The sequence below is a fragment of the Aedes albopictus genome, chromosome 2 (assembly GCF_035046485.1).
Source record: "Aedes albopictus strain Foshan chromosome 2, AalbF5, whole genome shotgun sequence".
NCBI classification, from domain to species: domain Eukaryota; kingdom Metazoa; phylum Arthropoda; class Insecta; order Diptera; family Culicidae; genus Aedes; species Aedes albopictus.
This window is the reverse complement of record NC_085137.1, coordinates 159,405,174-159,430,913: the sequence shown is the minus strand read 5'-3', so window position 1 is coordinate 159,430,913 and position 25,740 is coordinate 159,405,174. Positions and strand designations below refer to the sequence as shown.

Sequence of the window (25,740 nt, the reverse complement as noted above, 5' to 3'; positions counted from 1 at the left end):
CATCTTTACATTCAACAAACAAAATGAAAAAATATGTCTTTTATAGAAAAGAAATTCCTTGGAGAATCTTTCATTACACTATGATTGATTTGATAGTAATGGTGGTGAGGAATACGTTGAATAAAGCTCGCTTGTTGTACACAGCATCAGCGTGGTCCTGTCGCTGTTAGCCGACTGGGAGGATTTCGTTACATTTTAGAGAATAATGTCATAAACTTAACCGCTTATTGAACTCAATAAGAAATATTTATTTAACACGTACACCCTATTTCTACAACTAAAGCCACCCTCATTCCTCCGTGTCATCAAACTCATTCACCTTGAAGGAAATCTGCTGACAGTCCAGTGTCCGCAGATTGACCACCGCAACGGACTGGGTTTCGGAAAAGCACGGCACACAAATGAGCCGCGTTTGTTGACCGTTCCTGCCCTTCCAGAGCTCGGTTTTAAACTCACCCGTGTTACCGGCAAAGTACACATGTGGACACTCGCTGACGATGAACGGATCCTGCTGGTAGTACGGATAGCAGGGCAGGGTATCCGGTGCCGTTGGGGCAATGTGGCTCCACACCAGGGTGCTCTTCAGTGCCTCCAGAGGATCTTCGATCTTCGAGTACCTACCAATGTCGTGGACATTTTGACCCGATGTGCCCAAGATGGACCGACCGGCAATTTCGAACGCGTACGGATTGGGAACGCCGCGGAAGCTCGAAAACGGAACCGCCTTGGGGAACATGCACTGGTGCATGGGTTGTTGAGGCAGCATATGGTTGGACGGGTCGAATTCACCCGGCATCAGATCCACGTTGACCGATTGGGCCAGATTGTGCACGAAGGTGTCCACCGCCTTGACGGCATTCAGAAGGTCCGAGGATTCGGTAGTGGGACGTCCGTGGAGGTTGTTCCTCGGTTTGACGGAGGCTTTTACGGAATTGCCGGCTAGCACAACCCGGACGACGCTGGCTGCCTCCCAGTCGCGACTCTGACCAAATCCTTCCAGGTTGCCAAAGATCCACTGCTGAAGGAGCTCCATGGACATGGAAAAATCGTTCGGGGAACCCTGAGAGATAGATGATGAGAGAAATTGTGTGCATTAATAGAACAACAGTTACTGTTAATACTTGTGCCTTGGAATAGAACTTTTCTCGAGTTCCTTAGGTATAAAATGTAGTATGTTCATGTCTGCCGAACGCTATACGAATACAAAAATGGTCAATAAGATTTTAAAGCGGAATAAAGTCATTAGGCATCATAGCCTAGACATTGACGATAATAGAAATATGTATACATTTCTTTTTTATGCCAAACGTCCATTATGCCTAATAAGGCCGGACTAAATCTTATTTTCTTTTTTTTTTGCCACAAGTGTAGAATTAGCAGCTCCAGTTAAAATACACGTTAATAAAAACAAAAAAAAAATCTTTTGCCACAGTGCTCATCGACTCGTCAAGGGGAGGGGTTTAAGGACAAACTTCTTGAAATCCCGCTTCAACCAATGCATCAGAGCTTCAGACGCACAAATCTCAAGAAGCGAGCTTTGAACAACAGTGCATTTTATTATTCTGTTCTTGCTCACTTGTAATTGTACCTAAGCTTAATTTAAGAAGATCAGGTGCGTTGGTTTTGTTTACGAAGAGATTTATGCCCTTGAAATCGTGAGTAGGTCCCAAAGTCGGCCATTGTGGTGACCATTTTGGGATTCTAACAAGTCTGTCCTTACCTTACCTTACCGGTCAGGCTAAGGCCGGGGTGGCCTCTGCTGTACATAGTAGCCGCCTCCATTCCACTCGGTCCATGGCTGTTTGTCTCCAGTTCCGCACTCTGCGTAGGGTCCGCAGATCGTCCTCCACTTGGTCGACCCACCTAGCTCGCTGCGCTCCACGTCTTCTTGTACCGGTCGGATGACTCTCGAGAACCATTTTAGTCGGGTTGCTATCCGACATCCTGATGACGTGACCCGCCCACCGTAGCCTCCCGATTTTCGCGGTATGGACGATGGTTGGTTCTCTCAGCAGCTGATGCAGCTCGTGGTTCATTCGCCTTCTCCAAGTCCCGTCTTCCATCTGCACTCCGCCGTAGATGGTACGCAACACCTTCCGTTCGAAAACTCCAAGGGCGCGTTGGTCCTCTGCACGTAGGGTCCATGTTTCGTGCCCATAGAGGACGACCGGTCTAATCAACGTTTTGTAGATGGTTAACTTCGTGTTACGGCGAACTTTATTCGATCGTAGAGTTCTGCGGAGTCCAAAGTAGGCACGATTTCCTGCCACAATGCGCCTCTGAATTTCTCTGCTGGTGTCGTTGTCGTCGGTCACCAGTGAGCCCAAGTACACGAATTCTTCAACCGCCTCGATTTCATCACCGTCGATATGAATTCGGGGTGGCGGGCGCGGTGATTCCTCCCTGGAGCCCTTTGCCATCATGTACTTTGTCTTCGACACATTAATGACTAATCCGATTCGCCTGGCTTCACTCTTTAGTCGGATGTACGTTTCCGCCATCGTCTCAAATTTACGAGCAATAATATCAATATCATCGGCGAAACCAAGCAGCTGAACGGACTTCGTGAAAATCGTCCCACTCGTGTTTATCCCCGCTCTTCTTATTACACCCTCCAAAGCAATGTTGAACAGCAAGCACGAAAGACCATCACCTTGCCGTAACCCTCTGCGAGATTCGAAGGGACTCGAGAGTGTCCCTGATACTCGAACTACGCACATCACTCGATCCATCGTCGCCTTGATCAACCGTATCAGTTTATCCGGGAATCCGTATTCGTGCATAATCTGCCATAGCTGTTCTCGATCGATTGTATCATACGCCGCTTTGAAATCGATGAACAAGTGATGTGTGGGCACGTTGTATTCGCGGCATTTCTGCAACACCTGGCGGATGGCGAACATCTGGTCCGTTGTAGCGCGTTCACCCATAAATCCAGCCTGATATTGCCCCACGAACTCTCTTGCAATCGGTGATAGACGGCGGCATAAAATTTGAGAGAGTATCTTGTAGGCAGCGCTCAGTAGTGTGATCGCGCGGTAGTTCCCGCAATCCAACTTGTCGCCCTTTTTGTAGATGGGACACACGATACCTTCCATCCATTCCTCCGGTAATACTTCCTCCTCCCAAATCTTGGTAATGACCCAGTGTAGTGCTCTCACCAGTGCTTCTCCACCGTATTTTAGAAGCTCGCTTGGTAGTTGATCTGCTCCAGCGGCTTTGTTGTTTTTCAACCGGCCAACCTCCTCCTCAATCTCTTGAAGGTCAGGGGCCGGAAGTCTTTCGTCCTGTGCACATACTCCTAGATCTGTTACCACGCCACCTCCGGTACTTGCAATGTCGCCATTGAGGTGCTCATCGTAATGCTGCCGCCACCTCTCGACCACCTCACGCTCGCTCGTGAGAATATTCCCGTGATTATCTCGGCACATGTCGGCTTGTGGCACAAAGCCTCTGCGCGAGCGGTTCAGCTTCTCGTAGAACTTTCGTGTGTCCTTAGCGCGGTACAGCTCTTCCATCGCTTCGCGATCTCGTTCTTCCTGCTGGCGCTTCTTCATCCGGAAGACTGAGTTCTGCCTGTTCCGCGCCTGTTTGTAACGTGCCTCATTCGCTCTCGTACGGTGTTGCAGCATTCTCGCCCATGCTGCATTCTTCTCGTTTTTCAACTGTTCACATTCGCCGTCGTACCAGTCGTTTCTGTGATTCGGAGTCGCGAAGCCTAGTGCTGTAGCCGAGGTACTACCTATGGCGGATCGGATGTCCCTCCAGCCATCTTCAAGTGTAGCTGCGCCAAGCTGCTCTTCCGTTGGTAGGGCCACTGCTAACTGCTGCGCGTAGTCTTGAGCCACTTCTACGTTACGCAGCTGCTCGATGTTGAGTCGCGGCGTTCGACTTCGACGCGTGGTGATAACTGTCGAAAGTTTTGAACGCATGCATACAGCGACTAAGTAGTGATCCGAATCTATATTCGCACTGCGGTATGTGCGGACATTGGTTATATCCGAGAAGAATTTACCGTCGATCAGAACGTGGTCGATTTGGTTTTCTGTTTGTTGGTCGGGTGATCTCCAGGTGGCTTTGTGGATATCTTTGCGGGGGAAGAAGGTGCTTCGGACTACCATACCACGGGAGGCTGCAAAGTTTACGCATCGCTGGCCGTTATCATTCGATACGGCGTGCAGGCTGTTTCGCCCGATTACCGGTCTGTACATTTCCTCCCTTCCTACCTGCGCGTTCATGTCGCCGACAACGATTTTCACGTCACGCGGCGAGCAACCATCGTATGTTTGCTCTAACTGCGCGTAGAACGCTTCTTTCTCGTCATCGGGTCTCCCTTCGTGTGGGCAGTGGACGTTGATGATGCTGTAGTTGAAGAAACGGCCCTTAACTCTCAACATGCACATCCTTGCGTTGATCGGCTGCCACCCGATCACACGTTGTCGCATCTTGCCCAACACTATAAATCCTGTTCCCAGTTCATTGGTGGTGCCACAGCTTTGGTAGAAGGTAGCCGCTCGATGCCCGCTTTTCCACACTTTCTGTCCAGTCCAACAAAGTTCCTGCAACGCCACGATGTCGAAGTTGCGGGGATGTAGTTCGTCGTAGATTATCCTGTCACATCCTGCGAAACCTAGTGACTTGCAATTCCATGTTCCAAGTTTCCAATCGTAGTCCTTATTTCGTCGCGTAGGTCTTTGCCGATTGTATCGAGTCGTATTTTCTCCTATGTTATTCGCAATGGGTTTTTTTACGGGTGGCTTATTGGGCCTACGCCAACACTCCTGTCTCGCCGGAGGGCCATCGTGCCAGTTCTGTTTAACGTCCCAACCAACACTGGGACGACCACGCTGATGGGGCTACCACCTTGGATCTAGCTGGGCGTGGTGCAGCGTTTCTTACTCAGCCGCTGGATGCCAGAACAGACGCTGTTTGAGCCGCACCTCCTTGGTGAACAGACACTCGGATCGTACCTCCTCAATCTAGCTGAAGTCAGAAGGACAACAGTGCCCAGGCTGCACTACCAGCTAAGCACACAACTCTTAGCTGGCGGTCTTTGTCATCGCTTGACCCGTGGAAGCATGAGGTAGGAACTTGTGAGGACCAGAGCTATATTGGATGCTCTCCTTATCGACTCACCGTTTTGCAGCCCACGTCCTTAACCCGTCACAATTATTTATTTCACTTTTTGTCCCGATATTTTGATAAATATTTTTTTATCTGCCCCCTCAAAATGCAAAATAGAGTCAACATTTTTTAAAGGGTGGAGACAAAAAGTCAAAATTAAATTTGTATCGGCCTAAGCCCTGAAGTACACAGGGTCAAATATTTAACAAGGAAAGAACTAAAGAAACAACATCAGTTTGACACTAATAAAAATTCGATCGAGTCAAACAAGATGTTTGAGCACTGGTTTCTTTTTGGACCAATATTTCAGCTTAAACAGCTTAAATGTATTTGATGAAAAAATACCTAAAGAAATATGCAAAATCGTTAAACTCATCGGATTTGTTCAGAAATTTTCTGGGCGACACTAATTTCACCTTGTAATATTAAGGACTCCAGATGTCAACGGTTTGACATTCCCTGCCCTTCAGTTCAGAGAGGGTTTGGGCAGCGTCCTGCCAACTCGGTCGAGGCAGGATTCTTGGGAGAACAAGTAAGGGGTTGTTGAAAGATTATGTAATGTTATTCATTGTGTAACTAAAATCTAATCTTTCCTAAGCATGATGCGTAATATTTGAACAGCTTCATCAACGCTGATATTCTAAAGGGCTAGAATGATGCATTGAGCTTGTAGTGATCCCTTGAAGATGGGATGTAAATCATTATCTCGCGATCGCGTGTTTTCGTACTTTATGGAAAGGGTACATTACATAAACGAACCATTTTAAAAATACATCCGATATGTTACAATATTTAATGATTTGCTATCCATGTCCGTGGAACCATTCTGAATAGCCATTGAGTGAATACACTGGATTGTTTTATATTTTCATCTTGCGAATCGACCAGCCATATAGAAACTGAATCCAGTGTATCACCACAGCCTCTCAAACTACTGTACTGAATAACAACTACTAATCATATTCTTTCCTTTCCTTCTTTTCTTTTCCTTTCTTTTTACATGAGCAAAATAACTTTTCCGAGTATTACTATCACCACGCCCGAAGGCAAAACACCATGCATCATAAACAGCGGAATCGAATGAAGAGGAATCGTGAGTAAAAAGCATAAAAACACCTAAGGTAAGAACGTAACTATTCTGTTTCCAACGTGTGATTAACCATCAAATAGATTCACTGGTCACGTGTAAGACGGATTTTTGACGCCGGAACGTCGCGGCTTGACTAAATTCGACAGAAATGGTTCACTACTTGACTAGGTTGACATCGTGACAGGTTCTATACGTTGACGTTTTCAATGTAGTTGGCATTATAAAAATAAGACAAGTTTGCTTACAGTTGAAGCTTTTATGTTAACATTCAAATTAACTGCTATTAGAAGATTATGAAGAAAATCATTATTTTAAAATGAATTAATTTCTCATTTTTATAGATTCCGTTAGGGATGAGTACACCATAGTTGATGAATGATCTGTATTAGTTTTAATTGCTAATACAATAACCAACTAACCGACCTTGCCTTACAACCTTACTTAGACGATATTATGACAATAAAAGCAAAAGAGCAGGAGTTATGTTGCTTTAAACAATGGTGTGATCAGAAATCAGAAAGGCGTTCGACTGATAAATTCTGTCCACAACATCGAATGGAAGCTCAAAAAGAGAGTTATTTGAAGATGATTCCAGTGCTGTAGATGACCAACATCGGTTCATCATAACAAAATTGGTGTTTAACTTGAAATAACTTTCAGAATGCACAATGTAACTTGGGATATTTTTGATTATTGTTTGGAGATGATGTCAGAAAAACTAGTTGCCCATACCGGCTAAAAACGCTAGTTCTGATGATTGTCACTGAGTAGTCTTCAAAAGTATCAGAACATTACATTTTTAGAGCTTTCACAAAATACGGGTGGGATGGGAACAGTAAGCGACACTGTATTTTTTGATAACTACTACGACCCAATACTAAATACTGCACACTTTGCTCAAGTTGACGACATCGTCTAGTCCATCGTGAGTATTGGTCCTAGTAGGGGGAAAGTTGGGAAAGGGTCCAGGCTTTGCTATCAGCTGTCCTGCAGCTCCACCTGGTCACTCTACAAAAAAAAAAGATGTCAACGGTTTGACATTGAAATCCCATGGTAAAAGGACGCGATACGTATACGAAATGACGACTACAATTCTTGAAATTCTAATGTCTGCTTTGTACATCAACGGATCGCATATACTCCAATGCACGATGGAGAATTCTTCGAGAAACTCCTGTAGGAACCTGATAAGAAAATCCTAGAGTTATTCCATAAGGAATTCCATATAAAAGTTAAGGAGGTGTTCATTAAGGACAGACTTGTCAGAATTCCAAAATGACCGCCACAATGGCCGACTTTGGCACCTACTCACGATTTAGAGGACACAAAACTCTTCGTGAACAAATCCAGTGCACCTAAGCTTCTCATTTTAAGCTCATTACAAGTGAACAAGAACAGAATAACAAAATGCATTGTTGTTTGAAGCTTGCTTTTTGAGCTTTGTGCGTCTGAAGTTTTGATGCATTGTTGAAGCTGGATTTCAAGACGTTTGTCCTTCAAATACGGAATAAAATCCGTAATAACCTCTGCAGGATTTCCATTACGAACACCTCAAACAAACTTCAAAATGAAGATCTGAAGAAATTCTTAATGGTACTTCAGAAGGAATCTTAAAAAGAATGCCAAGTCGAATCATGAAAGGAATTCCTGAAGAAATTCCGGAATCAGTTTCCAGCAGCATCCCGGAAGAAGTTCTCGTAGATATCCCGGAGAAATCCCGAAAGGATCCTTGAAGCAATACCATAAAGAACTTTTGGAGGGTTCCCGGAAGAAGTTCCCGAAGAAATTGCGGAAGAAGTTCAAAGACGAATCCCAGAAGGAGTGTTCAGTGGAATTCCAAAGAAATTTTAGGAGGAATGTTCCTGATGAAATCCTGGAAGCAGTTCTTGGATGTAATGCCGGAAAAAGTACCCGAAGGAATCCAGGAAGTAGCTCCTGGAGGAACCTCGCAAGAGGTTCTTGAACACGCAGAAAAATAACACATATTAGAACCTAATTTAAAGAGACTACATTTCTAAGTCGCGAGGTTTGTGGAATCAAAAAAATATTACTTTGTTTTCAATATTGGAGAATGCACATCGCCAATAATGAGCAAGATGATTCAGTTTTAACCTCAGCTTTTCAAGAGCAGATCTGGCCGTGAGCGATAGCTCGATATCAGTGAAGGCATGTTAGAACAGTACCCGTGTTCGATTCTCGCATGCTTTTTTACTTCGTTATCATTTTCAAACAAAAATATTTTGTTTTTGAATCTAAGTCCATGTATATTTGTTTCTAAGAAAAATAGTCCTTGAATTTACAAAATTGTTTAGTTTCAAAACAGTACTGTTTTAGATTCAAAGCAAAAAAGTATTTACCTATGTCCAAAGTGAAAACAAGTTCCAGCTTGTAAAATATTGTTTGAGAAATTCTAATTATTTGTCAGTAGGGTGGCCCACACTTATATGAAAAACAAAAAAAAATCGAAAAATGCCAAGTCTTAACTCCTAAATTGGTTGTTTTGGACTCCTAGAAGCTACGTTCAAAATTTGAGCAAAATCGATTGAGCCTAAGGGGGCGCTCAAAACGCTTGAAGTTTGTATGGGAAAACTTGGCCAAATGTATGCAGAAATTTTAAGTTTTCGAATTTTGCCGCTAGGTGGCGTTGTATGCGTTCAATAATCAAACCCTTTGATATTATTGTAGGTGATTATATGCCAAACAACTTTGTCGAAGACCGCGAAGTGATCCGACGGCTGTGAAAAAAGTGATACCCTAGGTAAAGTGAGGTAAAGTATTGAGATTTCATTATTGATATTATTCCTTTACATGTATTGGAAAAACTACAATAAAGTTTATCCTCACTTTACCTAGGGTATAACTTTTTTCACAGACGTTGGATCACTTTGCGGTCTTCGACAATAATATCAAAGGGTTTGATTATTGAACGCTTACAGCGCCACCTAGCGGCAAAATTCGAAAACTTAAAATTTCTGCATACATTTGGCCGAGTTTTCCCATACAAACTTCAAGCGTTTTGAGCGCCCCCTTAGGCTCGATCGACTTTGCTTAAATTTTGAACGTAGCTTCTGGGAGTCCAAAACAACTGATTTAGGAGGTAAGACTTGACATTTTTCGATTTTTTTGGTTTTTCATATAAGTCTGGGCCACCTTATTTGTCAGCTTTTGCAAAATGGAAACTAGCGTTTTCTAGCGGAGAAACCTCGCATCAAACGGTAATTCAACTGCAAGTCCTTATCTTACTAAACAACTTTGCCGAAAAACCGTCTCTCTAAGTATTTGGGATCCTGAGATATATTATTATTATTATTATTATTATTGTTTATTTCGTAGATTTATCCAATACATTTTTGTACATAAAGTTCTTCATCGTGATACGGAATTCCTTACATCGATTATATAAACAAGACTACATTTAGTATTTATAACGAACCAACTACAAATGAACATGGAAGGAAAATACAAACAAAAACCTTCGAAATAACTACAGAAAAACGGGATAGAAAAGGAAACTTAAAAAACTAATATCACAGTAGGGTAGGGCGGGGCAAGATGAGCACCCTAAGGATCACGTTGAGTTTATTGAAAGTTAACACAATTTTTCAAAGTACCTCTCAGTAGTTCTTTTCTATATCTTGTTTTCTATCACTCATAAACATGGGAGGGTTAAAAATTCACAATAAGGATGATTTATTTGACTAAACAAAAAAGATGTTTTATGGTCAGTTCGAACATGCTACGGGGCAAGACGAGCACCCCTACGGGGCAAGAAGAGCACTTCATTAAAATTCCAATATTTTAACAATAAATTGGTCATACACTGATTGATATAGTAAAACTTGTGTATAGCTATGGTATCACGTTCTAAAATTATCATTTTTTTCGATTATTGAAAAAAAATGCGGTTTTATAATACTTTATACAAAATGTCCCGAAAAACAATAAACGATTATTAGGTTGCTTATTTTTAGAAACTTACTCAACCAAATAGTTGCATAGGTTACGGAAACCTATGTTCGGCACTATTGAGTGGATTACAATAATTTCAAAATATTTTCTATATTACCATCAGGGGTGCTCATCTTGCCCCACTATAGGTTAATAACTAAAATTGAATAAATTTTTATGTCTGTTTTTAGAAAATATTTTCTAATGTAAATTAAAATGCTTTGTAGTAAACTAGTAATGTTGGCTGATAACTAGAATTATGGTAAAAATTTGATTCTGACATAAAAACCTTATTTTATTCTGATGATTTCTTATAAGAAAATGCTAAAAATCCATGCTATCGACTTATTTGACAATATTGTTTAATTCGTTCATTATGAAGTACCTTTTATCAGGTTTACAAACAGGATCAACATTATTCTAACGGATTATGAAGTTGTTTGGGCAAAATTCATCATAAAAGTAGTAAAACGGAGGGGTGCTCATCTTGCCCCGGGTGGCCATCTTGCCCCGTCCTACCCTACTACAAAAACTATGCGGCCAACTCTTGTAAAAGAGGATTTATAGAGGTCGAGCAGCTTAGCAGGAATTTGGGAACTAGTCTCTGGAACCAGTCGTCGATTCGTTCAACACCAGCAAGCCTGTGCACCTCGTCGGTCGGGTAGAACGGGCTCAAGATATATGAAATATTGAATTTGTGAGTTTTAGCGCCGCCTGTTGGTGAAACTTTAAATCAAACTATCCATCAACCAGAGCTCATACACAGCAAGGAGAAAATCGTTTTGAATATAGAACAACGGTCGTCCACTGCAGAAGCCGTCCAAGCCAGCGAAATTTGGTCTTTTCCACAAAACTTTTTTTTTTCATGACGTTACAACGCAAACTTCAACCAGGTGAAACCAGGCGTCAATGAGCCCATTTACTTTCTTTTAGTCTGTTGAGAACCACTGGATTGGCTCTCATACCCTCGTCGTTCTGCGTGCTCGTCGATAGCATTTCGTTATGCCTTCGTTCGATGCACAATCGCAGAGATTAATAAGAAGTAATGTAGCCTCCGTGTAGTAAAAAAAGTTACGTTTTGTGTTTGTTTCGCTACCCTGGGAGTTTTAATAGACAGTTACAGGGGATAGACAAAATGATCGGGATAGGCAAAATTTTCATTTTTCAAAAAATGTTCAATTAGCTGTAACTTTTAGAAAAGTGCATCGAATATTCTCAAATTTTTACTGTAAGTTGAACAACTATTTGTGTATCAGTGGACAAAATTTGAAAAAGATCGGGCTATACTGCACGAAGTTATAGGCATTTAAAAAAAAAGGTAGAATTATCAGATAGCAAACTTTGAGCTGTTATATCTCCGGATTCAATGAACCGAATGCAATGAAATTTTGTCCATTTGTTACTTATATAATGAACTTTGAAAAACGTTTGACACAACTTGAAATTATTAACAAGAGAAAAAGTTATAGCGATTTAATTAATTTTATAATTTTTTAGTAAATTGGTCTATTTTTAATATGCATCCCATTACTTTTTCAATGAATTGCTGCCTATGTTGTCACTTTCCTTTAAAACATATCTGTATTCAAGGCAATCAGAGGGAATTTAAATACCGTCAAGGCACCATTCACCGTGGATCTAAGAGGATTCGAGGCAAATAAGGGCTGTCATTTGACACCAGTCTTATAAACATTGTTGGTGCCGCTTTTCATTGCCTTCATTATAGGTTAAAATTAAAGCAATATCCACAGAAGTAGAAAAATTTTCACAAAATTTGGTGATATAGTACAATTAGTAAAGGGTAGTAGGGTCGCCTAATTCCGTGGTAGGTCACCATTCACCGTGGTAGTAGGGACCCATTCACCGTGTATGAGAAATTTTATTCTACTTTGTTTAAAAATGATCAAAACAACCCAGCCAAGGGAATTTTCTTCGCTTAAATTCATTTCAAGTAATAACTTGCAAGATTTTATTAGAAAAACGAATGTTCAAATTTTCGATTTTTTCTAGATATATGGGACAATATGGGGCACGGTGAATGGAGACCATTGATTTTTAGGGTACCCATTTACCGTGCCTTTTTGTTTCAATTAAAAAGTACGAGTAATCGTACTTTCTTGTTAAACTTACGTCGGTAATGCAAAATACATACTTGATATGTGAATTTAATTGCTTCTTGGTGGAATAAAAACGTTACTACATTTAGTTTATCGCTTAAATCACCTTAGCGCAGTTTTCGTTTTTTCACTATGAATGCAGTGAACGAGCAGAAACCCGCTTCATGTAAACACACTTTAGTGTCTAAATGATACTTTTAAATGTTTCTAATGAGCGTTTTGGCATGGTAACAATACATTAGTGTTGTATTGGTGAAATTGGGTTTTTAAATTAAGAAAAATATATTGATTTTTCGATTTTATACGGAAGAGCACCTTTTTCTGAGCCACTATGATTTTTTTCAGATTTTTAGAACCTTATTTTGGTACCTAAAATCAATTTCAAAGAAATTTTTGGAAATCACCTTTTGACAGCTGGGTAACTGTTTGACAGCTCCGCCCAGTACAAACTGCGACAAGGGGTGATTCGACAAATCGCTCCCATACAAACTTCAAATTGATTTTTAAATAGGTTCCCGGGCTCCGAAATTCATGAAAATTTGAATTTCGGCTCAGTTTAACATGCAGATTCAGAATATCGAATTATCTCAAAACTGTTAAAGAAGCCAATTGAAGGGAAATTGTCGTATCATTCAATCGTAATATGGAAATAATGAAAAAATATTCGAAGGCACACGGTGAATGGAGCCCCCACGGTGAATGGTGCCTTGACGGTAAGCTATAATTAGCATCTTGAATTTTGAAACGATGTTGAAATTTTAGAAAATTTGGTGTTTTATTAGAAAAATAATATAATCGTTATAATTTTCTTCCGTGTTAAGAATTTGAAGTTATGTCAAAAGTTTTTCAAAGCTCATTATATAAGTCATAAATGGTCAAAATTTCATTGCATTCGGTTCATTGAACTCGGAGATATAACAGCTCAAAGTTGGCTACCGGATAATTCTAGCTTTTTCTAAAATGCCTATAACTTCGTGCAATATGGCCCGATCATTTTCAAATTTTGTCCACTGATACACAAATAGTTGTTCAACTTACAGTAAAAATTTGAGAATATTCGATGCACTTTTCTAAAAGTTACAGCCATTTGAATTTTTTTTGAGAAGGGAAAATTTTGCCTGTCCCGATCATTTTGTCTATCCCCTGTATGTTTCCCGGCCACCCCGAACTTCAGGTCGTAACATAGTCAACGAGAAATCCAGAAAAATATTCTGGAGTACAAAGACCATACAAAATTAGAACTTTTCTTTATTTGAATAAATTTCATTAAGTTTAATTTTCCGACAAGAGTAATGTGGAATGTTATAAAAATGTAAAATACCTACCTAGGTATGCCAAAACTGGGTTTTAAAAAATGACTATTGATGATACAAATCCACGGGGACTTTGTCAATAACCATCCGTAACTCGAGCGGTTGGCCAGGTTGGCCACCATCGTCAGCATCACGCTAATGCTGAGTACAAAAAGTGAGATTGTTTCAACGTGTTAACGTGTTGTACAAAATACAACAGCGCGATTGCTCGAGGGAAAATAGTGTTGGCTATTTGGTTGGTTGTCTTTGGTTGAAGGACAGAAGAATTAATAAATGTGCAGTAACTTACCAGGTTCAAGCCAGATATCAGTACGAGGAGTGGCGAGCATTCCAACGGTATTAGCGGCTTCTGTGGTCCGCTTTCATAGAAGAGATAGTCCTCAACGCGGAACCGTCCATCGCCGTCCTCGTAACCTAGACAGGTGGTGGTAAGACATAGGTCATAGGATTAACTTATTGCATGTTGTAGTCGAAACATGTAGGTAACATTGAAAGCAAATAATTTTGCCGGTTTTAGGTGAATGCCAATTCGTTTGCTTGTGAAATATACACGGTACACTTGTGCATAAAATTAACGAAATCCATATGTTAGGAAACCAATAAAATATGATGAACCAACGTAAATGTTCGAACCAAAACGAAAGGGCACTTACTGTCCACTCCTGATTTCATAGTTTTCGTGTTTCAAGAGTTTAATTAATATTTGAGCATGCAATGGAAGAAAATATTCAATTATAAATAATTTTCTCACCATAAAAGCTCGGATTTACATGAATCAGAATAGTATCAGCATCAGGAGAGTCAAATTGGGCCTCCCGAATCACCTTACCTAGAACGGCGCAGACTGCACCCGTTACAACCGAATGCACGTCAATCTTTCCCATCAGCCGGATTCGCTGCAGGGCATCTTCCAGGATTAGAATGTCGGCATCATCGGTATAGTGCGACCGAGGCGGCTGCGGAACCAACTGATTCTCTTCGGAAATCTCCCGCAGAATGCTGGGCTTCAGCTCCTGATGCTTGAACAACGTCCCGATGATGACGCACTTTTCCGGGCTGTCTTCCTTCAGTTCTGCCAGCTGCTTGATCGGGTGTTCGGTTCCTGTAATCAATGAAAATTGTAAAAAGACATCGGATTGCAACATGCACTCGGAAAAACTCACCCCATTTCTCCTTGGCCCGTTTGGTGAGCAGTCCCACCATTTCGCCCAGACGCGAGGCGTAAATGTGCGAGAACTGTTTGGAGAAGTCCTTGGTTCGGAAATGGAACTTGTCCGATTTGCTAACGTAGGGCACATCCAGCCGCTTGAAATCCTTGTCCGCTTGGGGAGATCCTCCGAAGAATTTGTCCTCCGGGAATAACATGGTTTTGGAAACGATATTTAAGCACGAAATTCGATGGATTTGAGATCGCGAAACACCACCAGGAAACAAAATCCGTGCGCGCAAATGGAATGCAAACATCAACAAAGCGCTGTCACAAGCGAAATTTTGCGCCGAAAACAAAGCACGCACTGGAAAGAAAGCTCTCGCGGGAAAGCTCTTCCAGTGGCATTATGTGGCATTGTTGTACACTAAATGGTCAAATTTGGTTCAATTGTGTTCTTAAATTTTGAAAAAAAAAAATAATTATTTCATACGAAAGAGCACCTTTTTCTGAGCCACTTTTTTTCAGATTTTTAGAACTTAATTTTGATACCTAAAATTATTTCAAAGAGATGTTTTGAAAACACCTTTTGATAGCTGGGCAATAGTATGGGACAAATATCAAATCCTCGCTCCAGTCGACTTTTTAGATCCCATTTAGGTCCCATATGAACTGTGCAAAATTTTAGCGCAACCGGTGAAACTATAATTTAGCGCAAGCGGTTCAAAGTTTTCATAGGAATTACTATGGGAAAAGTTACACTTTCAGATAAAAAATCCCAGAGGTCGTCCCTTGTCTCCTTAATTCAAATCGATCAATGTTTCTTGTAGAAAAATCAATTATGAAACTTTCCTTCGAAAACCGCAAAACAATTGGATGCTTGTGGAAAAAGTTATTGATTTATTACCGATTAGTGATCCAATGAACGGCTTTTTGTTTGGTTTTAATAGCAGCACTGTAGCTGCTGCCTTGGCTGCTGCTGTTTCTGGGGGTGGTGATGCCTCCCGCCACCCCTTGCAACAACGGCAGCAGCAGTGCTGCTGATAAAACAAAATAAAAAGCCGTTCGTTGGATCACTAATCGGTAATAAATCAATAACTTTTTCCACAAGCATCCAATTGGCTTCTTTAGCGGTGTTGAGATAATTCCATATTCTGAATCTGCATGCGAAACTGAGCCGAAATCCAAATTTTCATCAATTTTGGTGCCCAGGAACCTATTTAAAAATCAATTTGAAGTTTGTATGGGAGCGATTTGTCGAATCACCCCTCGTCGCATTTTGTACTGGGTGGAGCTTGTAGGAAGTAATATAAATAAATTAAATTGTTTGTTCTTAGATTAGAAATTCTGTTCGGACACGTAGAAGTTCCTTGGAGCAGCTTTATCTTTTGGAGTGCAGCTCAAAGCTGAAATTTATTTATATTACTTCCTACAGAGCTGTCAAACAGTTACCCAGCTGTCAAAAGGTGATTTCAAAAAATCTCTTTGAAATTGATTTTAGGTACCAAAATAAAGTTTTAAAAATCTGCAAAAAATCATAGTGGCTCAGAAAAAGGCGCTCTTTCGTATAAAATCAAAAAATTGATACATTTTTCTTAATTTAAAAACCCAATTGTTTTGCGGTCTTCGAAGGAAAGTTTCATAAATGATTTTTCTACAAGAAGCGTTGATCTATTTGAATTAAGGAGGTAAAGGGCGACCTCTGGGATTTTTTGTTTGAAAGTGTAACTTTTCCCATAGTAAATCCTATGTAAACTTTGAACCGCTCGCGCTAAATTATAGTTTCACCGATTGCGCTAAAAAGTCAACTGGAGCGAGGATTTATTTTTTCCATACAAGCGTGTACCATACTACTGGGCAACTGCTTGACCGCTCTGCCAGTACAAAATCATAATCGGCCCAGTTTGGCGTGTAGATTTAGAATATTCAATATGGAATTATATCAACACCGTTGAAGAAGCCATTTGACAAATCTTTAGTTAGCGCCCAACTGACGTGTCATGCACTCAAAGTTTCTGCCAGAAATACACGGTCGTTTGCGAAAACCCATTAATGGGTAAAAAAACACCCATTTTCGCTAGAACTGCCTCTCCCCATTTAATGGGTAAAGGCGCTTTACCCATTAATGGGTAGATACAGTTTATGTCAAACGCTGGGTAAAATTTTACCCATTGTGCGAAACGCGTTCCCACTGCAAAATGGGTGAAAAAATACCCATTTTTAGAACAACCGAATTGAGAATGAAAATATCAATCAAGTTTTATGCTCGTTTAGTGAAACAAACAATAAATATATTCCTCCTATTATTTTTATTACAGAGATGATTGTCAATCACATATTTGATAATTAAATTGTTCGAAATTCCAATTATTGATGAGGATGGTGCCCTTGATGGTGCCGCTTCCAGGATGGTTCGCCAATCGTCGCAGATGTCATCTGAAGATAACAAATAATTGGGAAATGGCTCAATATGTGTGACTGATTTCAGTGCTTTTTCTTACTTACCATTCTTGTTGCTATATTTCTTTTATCTCTGCCATTTTATTCGTATTTTGGTTGCAGGAAAATGTTCAGTCCTGTTCAGCTAACGAGACCAAAATGTGGCGTGTTTGTAAAAATGTTCACAACTATTTTTCACCCATTAATGGGTAGCAAAGCTGTTTTCAACAACGGGTATTTTTTTACCCTTTTTGTGATATCCGTTTTACCCAGGGGGTGCGACACTGTAATCTTTTTCGAATCTTTTGAAAAGATTCAAAAAGATTCGAAAAGATTCAAAGGTGATTCGGCGAGATCAACGAAAAACGAACACCCGTCAGTTATATTGAAATGACTAGACTATTTCGTTCAGTGTTTGTTTTGGTTTTGACGAACTCCAATCGGCAGACGAGCGATAGGTACAGCGTTTCTGGTTACAGCCGAAAGTTATTAGGTAATTTAAATTACTAAATAACTATTTAAACACTAAATATGAATCTATTTCAGTTCCTAAAACGGATGGCATCCGGATCTCCATGCAGCATCGCCGCCAAATTCCGGAATTCACAATAAAAAAAATGGATAATCGCAATGCGTCCATGTCCGATGAGCCACCGACGGATGTGCGCCGTGAGGAACCATTTGCCACCACTAGCCGAGCAGGACACGGAATATCCTCGACTTTTGACCACACTCCAAGAAGAGAGGAATGCCGAAAAGGTGAAGCTGCTGCGTACAGGTACCCTCTAGCAGTGAAAGTTCACTGCTCAGATTGTTGACCACTCCACAGCTCACACTCGCGGAACGGGAGCAACCTGTATAAAGTGCGTATAATTACGAACAGTTTCGGCGATGATCTGTGGTAATGATGAAGGAATAAATGGAAGCCCTTGCACTGGATTGGTACGCATATTCCTCTGCGACGGCCGGCCACTTTCCCCGGAAGTTTATGACGACCAGTCTCAGTGGGTTGAGTTCGTGGGACGATGTCCGAGTGTGGTACGAGAATCACAAGGTATGCGGGAGGACTAGTGGTACAAGTACCTGGAGGCTGGAGCAGGAGCGCTATTACGAACTAATGAAACGTTCGTCACAAGAAGGTTGCCATACCACAACGGTTAATAGGAATGCGATTTCTTCTGTCATGAAGCTTTCGCCCGGTCATCAAGGAAAATCTGGTTCTCCGGGATACTGGAATAAAATAAGCAAAAATAACATGACTAAAGCTTTTAAAATAAAAAGAATTGAAAATGTGACCACGAAAATCTCATCAATCTCGACCGTAATTGTGTGCCGCTTACTCTCTTTGACGGGCCTGTGCTTGTGAGGTTGGGTCTCCAAGGGCGTAGTGCTGCTCTCAAGAACAAACATCCTCACGGCCTGCCATGGTGTCATCAAGGGCAAGTTAGCTTCGGTTGTCATTATTTTTGTATTCATGCACGGATGCGTTACCAAACAACTTCAGAGGATTTCGCACGATACAATTTCGGAGGACTTCGTGAACCTTATATAAAGCAAGATCTGTTTAATAGGAAGTATAATTTCAAAGATATTGGATTTATTTGAAAAGTAGACGAATTGTGCGTCACCAAACAACTAAAGAGGACTTGGTTAACCTTTTCAACGATGGGTTCTAATGGTTAGGAGGGGTGAATCTATTTGTACAGTAGATGCCTTGTGAGTCACCAAACAACTCCAGAGGACTTGGTGAACCTTTTCAACGATTAGTTCTGGTGATTAGGAGTAGTTCTATTTGTAAAGTAGATGCCTTGTGAGTGGCCAAACTCCAGAGGACTAGGTGAACCTTCTTCACGGCAAGATCTACTCATTTAGAAGAATAACTACAAAGAAAAGTTGGCCAATTTGATAAGAGGATGTAGTCTGCGTCACCAAACAATTTCGGAGGACTTGATGAACCTTTTTCACGGCAAGATCTGTTCAATTAGAAGAATAACTACAAAGAAAACATGGCCTATTTGATAAGAGGATGTAGTCTGCATCACTAAACTTTGGAGGACTTGGTGAACCTTTTTCACGACAAGATCTGTTCAATTAGAAGAATAACTACAAAGAAAAATTGGCCTATTTGATAAGAGGATCTAGTCTGCGTCACCAATCAACTTTGGAGGACTTGGTGAACCTTTTTCACGACAAGATCTGTTCAATTAGAAGAATAACTACAAAGAAAAATTGGCCTATTTGATAAGAGGATCTAGTCTGCGTCACCAATCAACTTTGGAGGACTTGGTGAACCTTTTTCACGACAAGATCTGTTCAATTAGAAGAATAACTACAAAGAAAAATTGGCCTATTTGATAAGAGGATGTAGTGTGCATCACTAAACAACTTTGGAGGACTTGGTGAACCTTTTCCACGACAAGATCTGTTCAATTAGAAGAACAACTACAAAGAAAACTTGGCCTATTTGATAAAAGGATGTAGTCTGCATCACCAAACAATTTCGGAGGACTTGGTGAACCTTTTTCACGGCAAGATCTGTTCAATTAGAAGAATATCTACAAAGAAAACTTGGCCTATTTGATAAGAGGATGTAGTCTGCATCACCAAACAACTTTGGAGGACTTGGTGAACCTTTTTCACGACAAGATCTGTTCAATTAGAAGAATAGCTAAAAAGAAAACTTGGCCTATTTGATAAAAGGATGTAGTCTGCGTCACCAAACAACTTTGGAGGACTTGGTGAACCTTTTTCACGACAAGATCTGTTCAATTAGAAGAATAACTACAAAGAAAACTTGGCCTATTTGATAAGAGGATCTAGTCTGCGTCACCAAACAACTTTGGAGGACTTGGTGAACCTTTTTCACGACAAGATCTGTTCAATAAGAAGAATAACTACAAAGAAAAATTGGCCTATTTGATAAGAGGATCTAGTCTGCGTCACCAAACAACTTTGGAGGACTTGGTGAACCTTTTTCACGGCAAGATCTAATCAATAAGAAGAATAACTACAAAGAAAAATTGGCCTATTTGATAAGAGGATGTAGTCTGCGTCACCAAACAACTTTGGAGGACTTGGTGAACCTTTTTCACGACAAGATCTGTTCAATTAGAAGAATAGCTAAAAAGAAAACTTGGCCTATTTGATAAGAGGATCTAGTCTGCGTCACCAAACAACTTTGGAGGACTTGGTGAACCTTTTTCACGACAAGATCTGTTCAATTAGAAGAATAACTACAAAGAAAAATTGGCCTATTTGATAAAAGGATGTAGTCTGCGTCATCAAACAACTTTGGAGGACTTGGTGAACCTTTTTCACGGCAAGATCTGTTCAATTAGAAGAATAACTACAAAGAAAAATTGGCCTATTTGATAAGAGGATGTAGTCTGCGTCACCAAACAACTTCGGAGGACTTGGTGAACCTTTTTCACGGCAAGCCCTGTTCAATTAGAAGAATAACTACAAAGAAAAATTGGCCTATTTGATAAGAGGATGTAGTCTGCGTCACCAAACAACTTCGGAGGACTTGGTGAACCTTTTTCACGGCAAGATCTAATCAATAAGAATAACAACAAAGAAAAATTGGCCTATTTGATAAGAGGATCTAGTCTGCGTCACCAAACAACTTTGGAGGACTTGGTGAACCTTTTTCACGACAAGATCTGTTCAATAAGAAGAATAACTACAAAGAAAAATTGGCCTATTTGATAAGAGGATCTAGTCTGCGTCACCAAACAACTTTGGAGGACTTGGTGAACCTTTTTCACGGCAAGATCTAATCAATAAGAATAACTACAAAGAAAAATTGGCCTATTTGATAAGAGGATGTAGTCTGCGTCACCAAACAACTTTGGAGGACTTGGTGAACCTTTTTCACGACAAGATCTGTTCAATTAGAAGAATAGCTAAAAAGAAAACTTGGCCTATTTGATAAGAGGATCTAGTCTGCGTCACCAAACAACTTTGGAGGACTTGGTGAACCTTTTTCACGACAAGATCTGTTCAATTAGAAGAATAACTACAAAGAAAAATTGGCCTATTTGATAAAAGGATGTAGTCTGCGTCACCAAACAACTTCGGAGGACTTGGTGAACCTTTTTCACGGCAAGATCTGTTCAATTAGAAGAATAACTACAAAGAAAAATTGGCCTATTTGATAAAAGGATGTAGTCTGCGTCATCAAACAACTTTGGAGGACTTGGTGAACCTTTTTCACGGCAAGATCTGTTCAATTAGAAGAATAACTACAAAGAAAAATTGGCCTATTTGATAAGAGGATGTAGTCTGCGTCACCAAACAACTTTGGAGGACTTGGTGAACCTTTTTCACGACAAGATCTGTTCAATTAGAAGAATAGCTAAAAAGAAAACTTGGCCTATTTGATAAGAGGATCTAGTCTGCGTCACCAAACAACTTTGGAGGACTTGGTGAACCTTTTTCACGACAAGATCTGTTCAATTAGAAGAATAAATACAAAGAAAAATTGGCCTATTTGATAAAAGGATGTAGTCTGCGTCACCAAACAACTTCGGAGGACTTGGTGAACCTTTTTCACGGCAAGATCTGTTCAATTAGAAGAATAACTACAAAGAAAAATTGGCCTATTTGATAAGAGGATGTAGTCTGCGTCACCAAACAACTTCGGAGGACTTGGTGAACCTTTTTCACGGCAAGATCTAATCAATAAGAATAACAACAAAGAAAAATTGGCCTATTTGATAAGAGGATCTAGTCTGCGTCACCAAACAACTTTGGAGGACTTGGTGAACCTTTTTCACGACAAGATCTGTTCAATAAGAAGAATAACTACAAAGAAAAATTGGCCTATTTGATAAGAGGATCTAGTCTGCGTCACCAAACAACTTTGGAGGACTTGGTGAACCTTTTTCACGGCAAGATCTAATCAATAAGAAGAATAACTACAAAGAAAAATTGGCCTATTTGATAAGAGGATGTAGTCTGCGTCACCAAACAACTTTGGAGGACTTGGTGAACCTTTTTCACGACAAGATCTGTTCAATTAGAAGAATAGCTAAAAAGAAAACTTGGCCTATTTGATAAGAGGATCTAGTCTGCGTCACCAAACAACTTTGGAGGACTTGGTGAACCTTTTTCACGACAAGATCTGTTCAATTAGAAGAATAACTACAAAGAAAAATTGGCCTATTTGATAAAAGGATGTAGTCTGCGTCACCAAACAACTTCGGAGGACTTGGTGAACCTTTTTCACGGCAAGATCTGTTCAATTAGAAGAATAACTACAAAGAAAAATTGGCCTATTTGATAAAAGGATGTAGTCTGCGTCATCAAACAACTTTGGAGGACTTGGTGAACCTTTTTCACGACAAGATCTGTTCAATTAGAAGAATAGCTAAAAAGAAAACTTGGCCTATTTGATAAGAGGATCTAGTCTGCGTCACCAAACAACTTTGGAGGACTTGGTGAACCTTTTTCACGACAAGATCTGTTCAATTAGAAGAATAACTACAAAGAAAAATTGGCCTATTTGATAAAAGGATGTAGTCTGCGTCACCAAACAACTTCGGAGGACTTGGTGAACCTTTTTCACGGCAAGATCTGTTCAATTAGAAGAATAACTACAAAGAAAAATTGGCCTATTTGATAAAAGGATGTAGTCTGCGTCATCAAACTACTTTGGAGGACTTGGTGAACCTTTTTCACGGCAAGATCTGTTCAATTAGAAGAATAACTACAAAGAAAAATTGGCCTATTTGATAAGAGGATGTAGTCTGCGTCACCAAACAACTTCGGAGGACTTGGTGAACCTTTTTCACGGCAAGATCTGTTCAATTAGAAGAATAACTACAAAGAAAAATTGGCCTATTTGATAAGAGGATGTAGTCTGCGTCACCAAACAACTTCGGAGGACTTGGTGAACCTTTTTCACGACAAGATCTGTTCAATTAGAAGAATAGCTAAAAAGAAAACTTGGCCTATTTGATAAGAGGATCTAGTCTGCGTCACCAAACAACTTTGGAGGACTTGGTGAACCTTTTTCACGACAAGATCTGTTCAATTAGAAGAATAACTACAAAGAAAAATTGGCCTATTTGATAAAAGGATGTAGTCTGCGTCATCAAACAACTTTGGAGGACTTGGTGAACCTTTTTCACGGCAAGATCTGTTCAATTAGAAGAATAACTACAAAGAAAAATTGACCTATTTGATAAGAGGATGTAGTCTGCGTCACCAAACAACTTCGGAGGACTTGGTGAACCTTTTTCACGGCAAGATCTGTTCAATTAGAAGAATAACTACAAAGAAAAATTGGCCTATTTGATAAGAGGATGTAGTCTGCGTCACCAAACAACTTCGGAGGACTTGGTGAACCTTTTTCACGGCAAGATCTAATCAATAAGAATAACAACAAAGAAAAATTGGCCTATTTGATAAGAGGATCTAGTCTGCGTCACCAAACAACTTTGGAGGACTTGGTGAACCTTTTTCACGACAAGATCTGTTCAATAAGAAGAATAACTACAAAGAAAAATTGGCCTATTTGATAAGAGGATCTAGTCTGCGTCACCAAACAACTTTGGAGGACTTGGTGAACCTTTTTCACGGCAAGATCTAATCAATAAGAAGAATAACTACAAAGAAAAATTGGCCTATTTGATAAGAGGATGTAGTCTGCGTCACCAAACAACTTTGGAGGACTTGGTGAACCTTTTTCACGACAAGATCTGTTCAATTAGAAGAATAGCTAAAAAGAAAACTTGGCCTATTTGATAAGAGGATCTAGTCTGCGTCACCAAACAACTTCGGAGGACTTGGTGAACCTTTTTCACGGCAAGATCTGTTCAATTAGAAGAATAACTACAAAGAAAAATTGGCCTATTTGATAAAAGGATGTAGTCTGCGTCATCAAACAACTTTGGAGGACTTGGTGAACCTTTTTCACGGCAAGATCTGTTCAATTAGAAGAATAACTACAAAGAAAAATTGGCCTATTTGATAAGAGGATGTAGTCTGCGTCACCAAACAACTTTGGAGGACTTGGTGAACCTTTTTCACGACAAGATCTGTTCAATTAGAAGAATAGCTAAAAAGAAAACTTGGCCTATTTGATAAGAGGATCTAGTCTGCGTCACCAAACAACTTTGGAGGACTTGGTGAACCTTTTTCACGACAAGATCTGTTCAATTAGAAGAATAACTACAAAGAAAAATTGGCCTATTTGATAAAAGGATGTAGTCTGCGTCACCAAACAACTTCGGAGGACTTGGTGAACCTTTTTCACGGCAAGATCTGTTCAATTAGAAGAATAACTACAAAGAAAAATTGGCCTATTTGATAAAAGGATGTAGTCTGCGTCATCAAACAACTTTGGAGGACTTGGTGAACCTTTTCCACGGCAAGATCTGTTCAATTAGAAGAATAACTACAAAGAAAAATTGGCCTATTTGATAAGAGGATGTAGTCTGCGTCACCAAACAACTTCGGAGGACTTGGTGAACCTTTTTCACGGCAAGATCTGTTCAATTAGAAGAATAACTACAAAGAAAAATTGGCCTATTTGATAAGAGGATGTAGTCTGCGTCACCAAACAACTTCGGAGGACTTGGTGAACCTTTTTCACGGCAAGATCTAATCAATAAGAATAACAACAAAGAAAAATTGGCCTATTTGATAAGAGGATCTAGTCTGCGTCACCAAACAACTTTGGAGGACTTGGTGAACCTTTTTCACGACAAGATCTGTTCAATAAGAAGAATAACTACAAAGAAAAATTGGCCTATTTGATAAGAGGATCTAGTCTGCGTCACCAAACAACTTTGGAGGACTTGGTGAACCTTTTTCACGGCAAGATCTAATCAATAAGAAGAATAACTACAAAGAAAAATTGGCCTATTTGATAAGAGGATGTAGTCTGCGTCACCAAACAACTTTGGAGGACTTGGTGAACCTTTTTCACGACAAGATCTGTTCAATTAGAAGAATAGCTAAAAAGAAAACTTGGCCTATTTGATAAGAGGATCTAGTCTGCGTCACCAAACAACTTTGGAGGACTTGGTGAACCTTTTTCACGACAAGATCTGTTCAATTAGAAGAATAACTACAAAGAAAACTTGGCCTATTTGATAAGAGGATCTAGTCTGCGTCACCAAACAACTTTGGAGGACTTGGTGAACCTTTTTCACGACAAGATCTGTTCAATAAGAAGAATAACTACAAAGAAAAATTGGCCTATTTGATAAGAGGATCTAGTCTGCGTCACCAAACAACTTTGGAGGACTTGGTGAACCTTTTTCACGGCAAGATCTAATCAATAAGAAGAATAACTACAAAGAAAAATTGGCCTATTTGATAAGAGGATGTAGTCTGCGTCACCAAACAACTTTGGAGGACTTGGTGAACCTTTTTCACGACAAGATCTGTTCAATTAGAAGAATAGCTAAAAAGAAAACTTGGCCTATTTGATAAGAGGATGTAGTCTGCGTCATCAAACAACTTTGGAGGACTTGGTGAACCTTTTTCACGGCAAGATCTGTTCAATTAGAAGAATAACTACAAAGAAAAATTGGCCTATTTGATAAGAGG

At 40.1% G+C, this 25,740-nt stretch overlaps 1 protein-coding gene and 2 long non-coding RNA genes across 3 annotated transcripts; 1 reads left to right on the top strand and 2 right to left on the bottom strand.

Moving 5' to 3' along the window:
• Nucleotides 1-224: 224 nt before the first annotated feature.
• LOC109407257 (DNA polymerase delta subunit 2) lies at nt 225-15,070 on the bottom strand. Its single transcript, XM_029858737.2, has 4 exons — nt 14,756-15,070; nt 14,422-14,694; nt 13,882-14,006; nt 225-1,060 (listed from the first exon to the last, which is right to left on the bottom strand). The coding sequence occupies exons 1-4, from the start codon at nt 15,054-15,056 to the stop codon at nt 290-292; spliced, it is 1,470 nt and encodes a 489-aa protein (XP_029714597.1). The 5' UTR covers nt 15,057-15,070; the 3' UTR covers nt 225-289.
• A 1,959-nt stretch (nt 15,071-17,029) lies between these two features.
• Nucleotides 17,030-17,444, bottom strand: LOC115258657 (uncharacterized). Its single transcript, XR_003893742.2, has 2 exons — nt 17,245-17,444; nt 17,030-17,175 (listed from the first exon to the last, which is right to left on the bottom strand). It is a non-coding gene; the product is annotated as an uncharacterized LOC115258657 (long non-coding RNA).
• A 2-nt stretch (nt 17,445-17,446) lies between these two features.
• LOC109413910 (uncharacterized) lies at nt 17,447-18,473 on the top strand. The gene is made up of 2 exons (XR_002130984.3): nt 17,447-17,671; nt 17,725-18,473. It is a non-coding gene; the product is annotated as an uncharacterized LOC109413910 (long non-coding RNA).
• The last annotated feature ends 7,267 nt before the right edge of the window (nt 18,474-25,740 follow it).

Coding starts and splice junctions, on each gene's coding strand:
- LOC109407257 (XM_029858737.2), bottom strand. CDS start 15,056: ATGTTTGCATTCCATTTGCGCGCACGGATTTTGTTTCCTGGTGGTGTT. Junction 14,695..14,755: donor ACGGGCCAAGGAGAAATGGG/GTGAGTTTTTCC, acceptor CATTGATTACAG/GAACCGAACACCCGATCAAG. Junction 1,061..13,881: donor TGATATCTGGCTTGAACCTG/GTAAGTTACTGC, acceptor TCTATCTCTCAG/GGTTCCCCGAACGATTTTTC.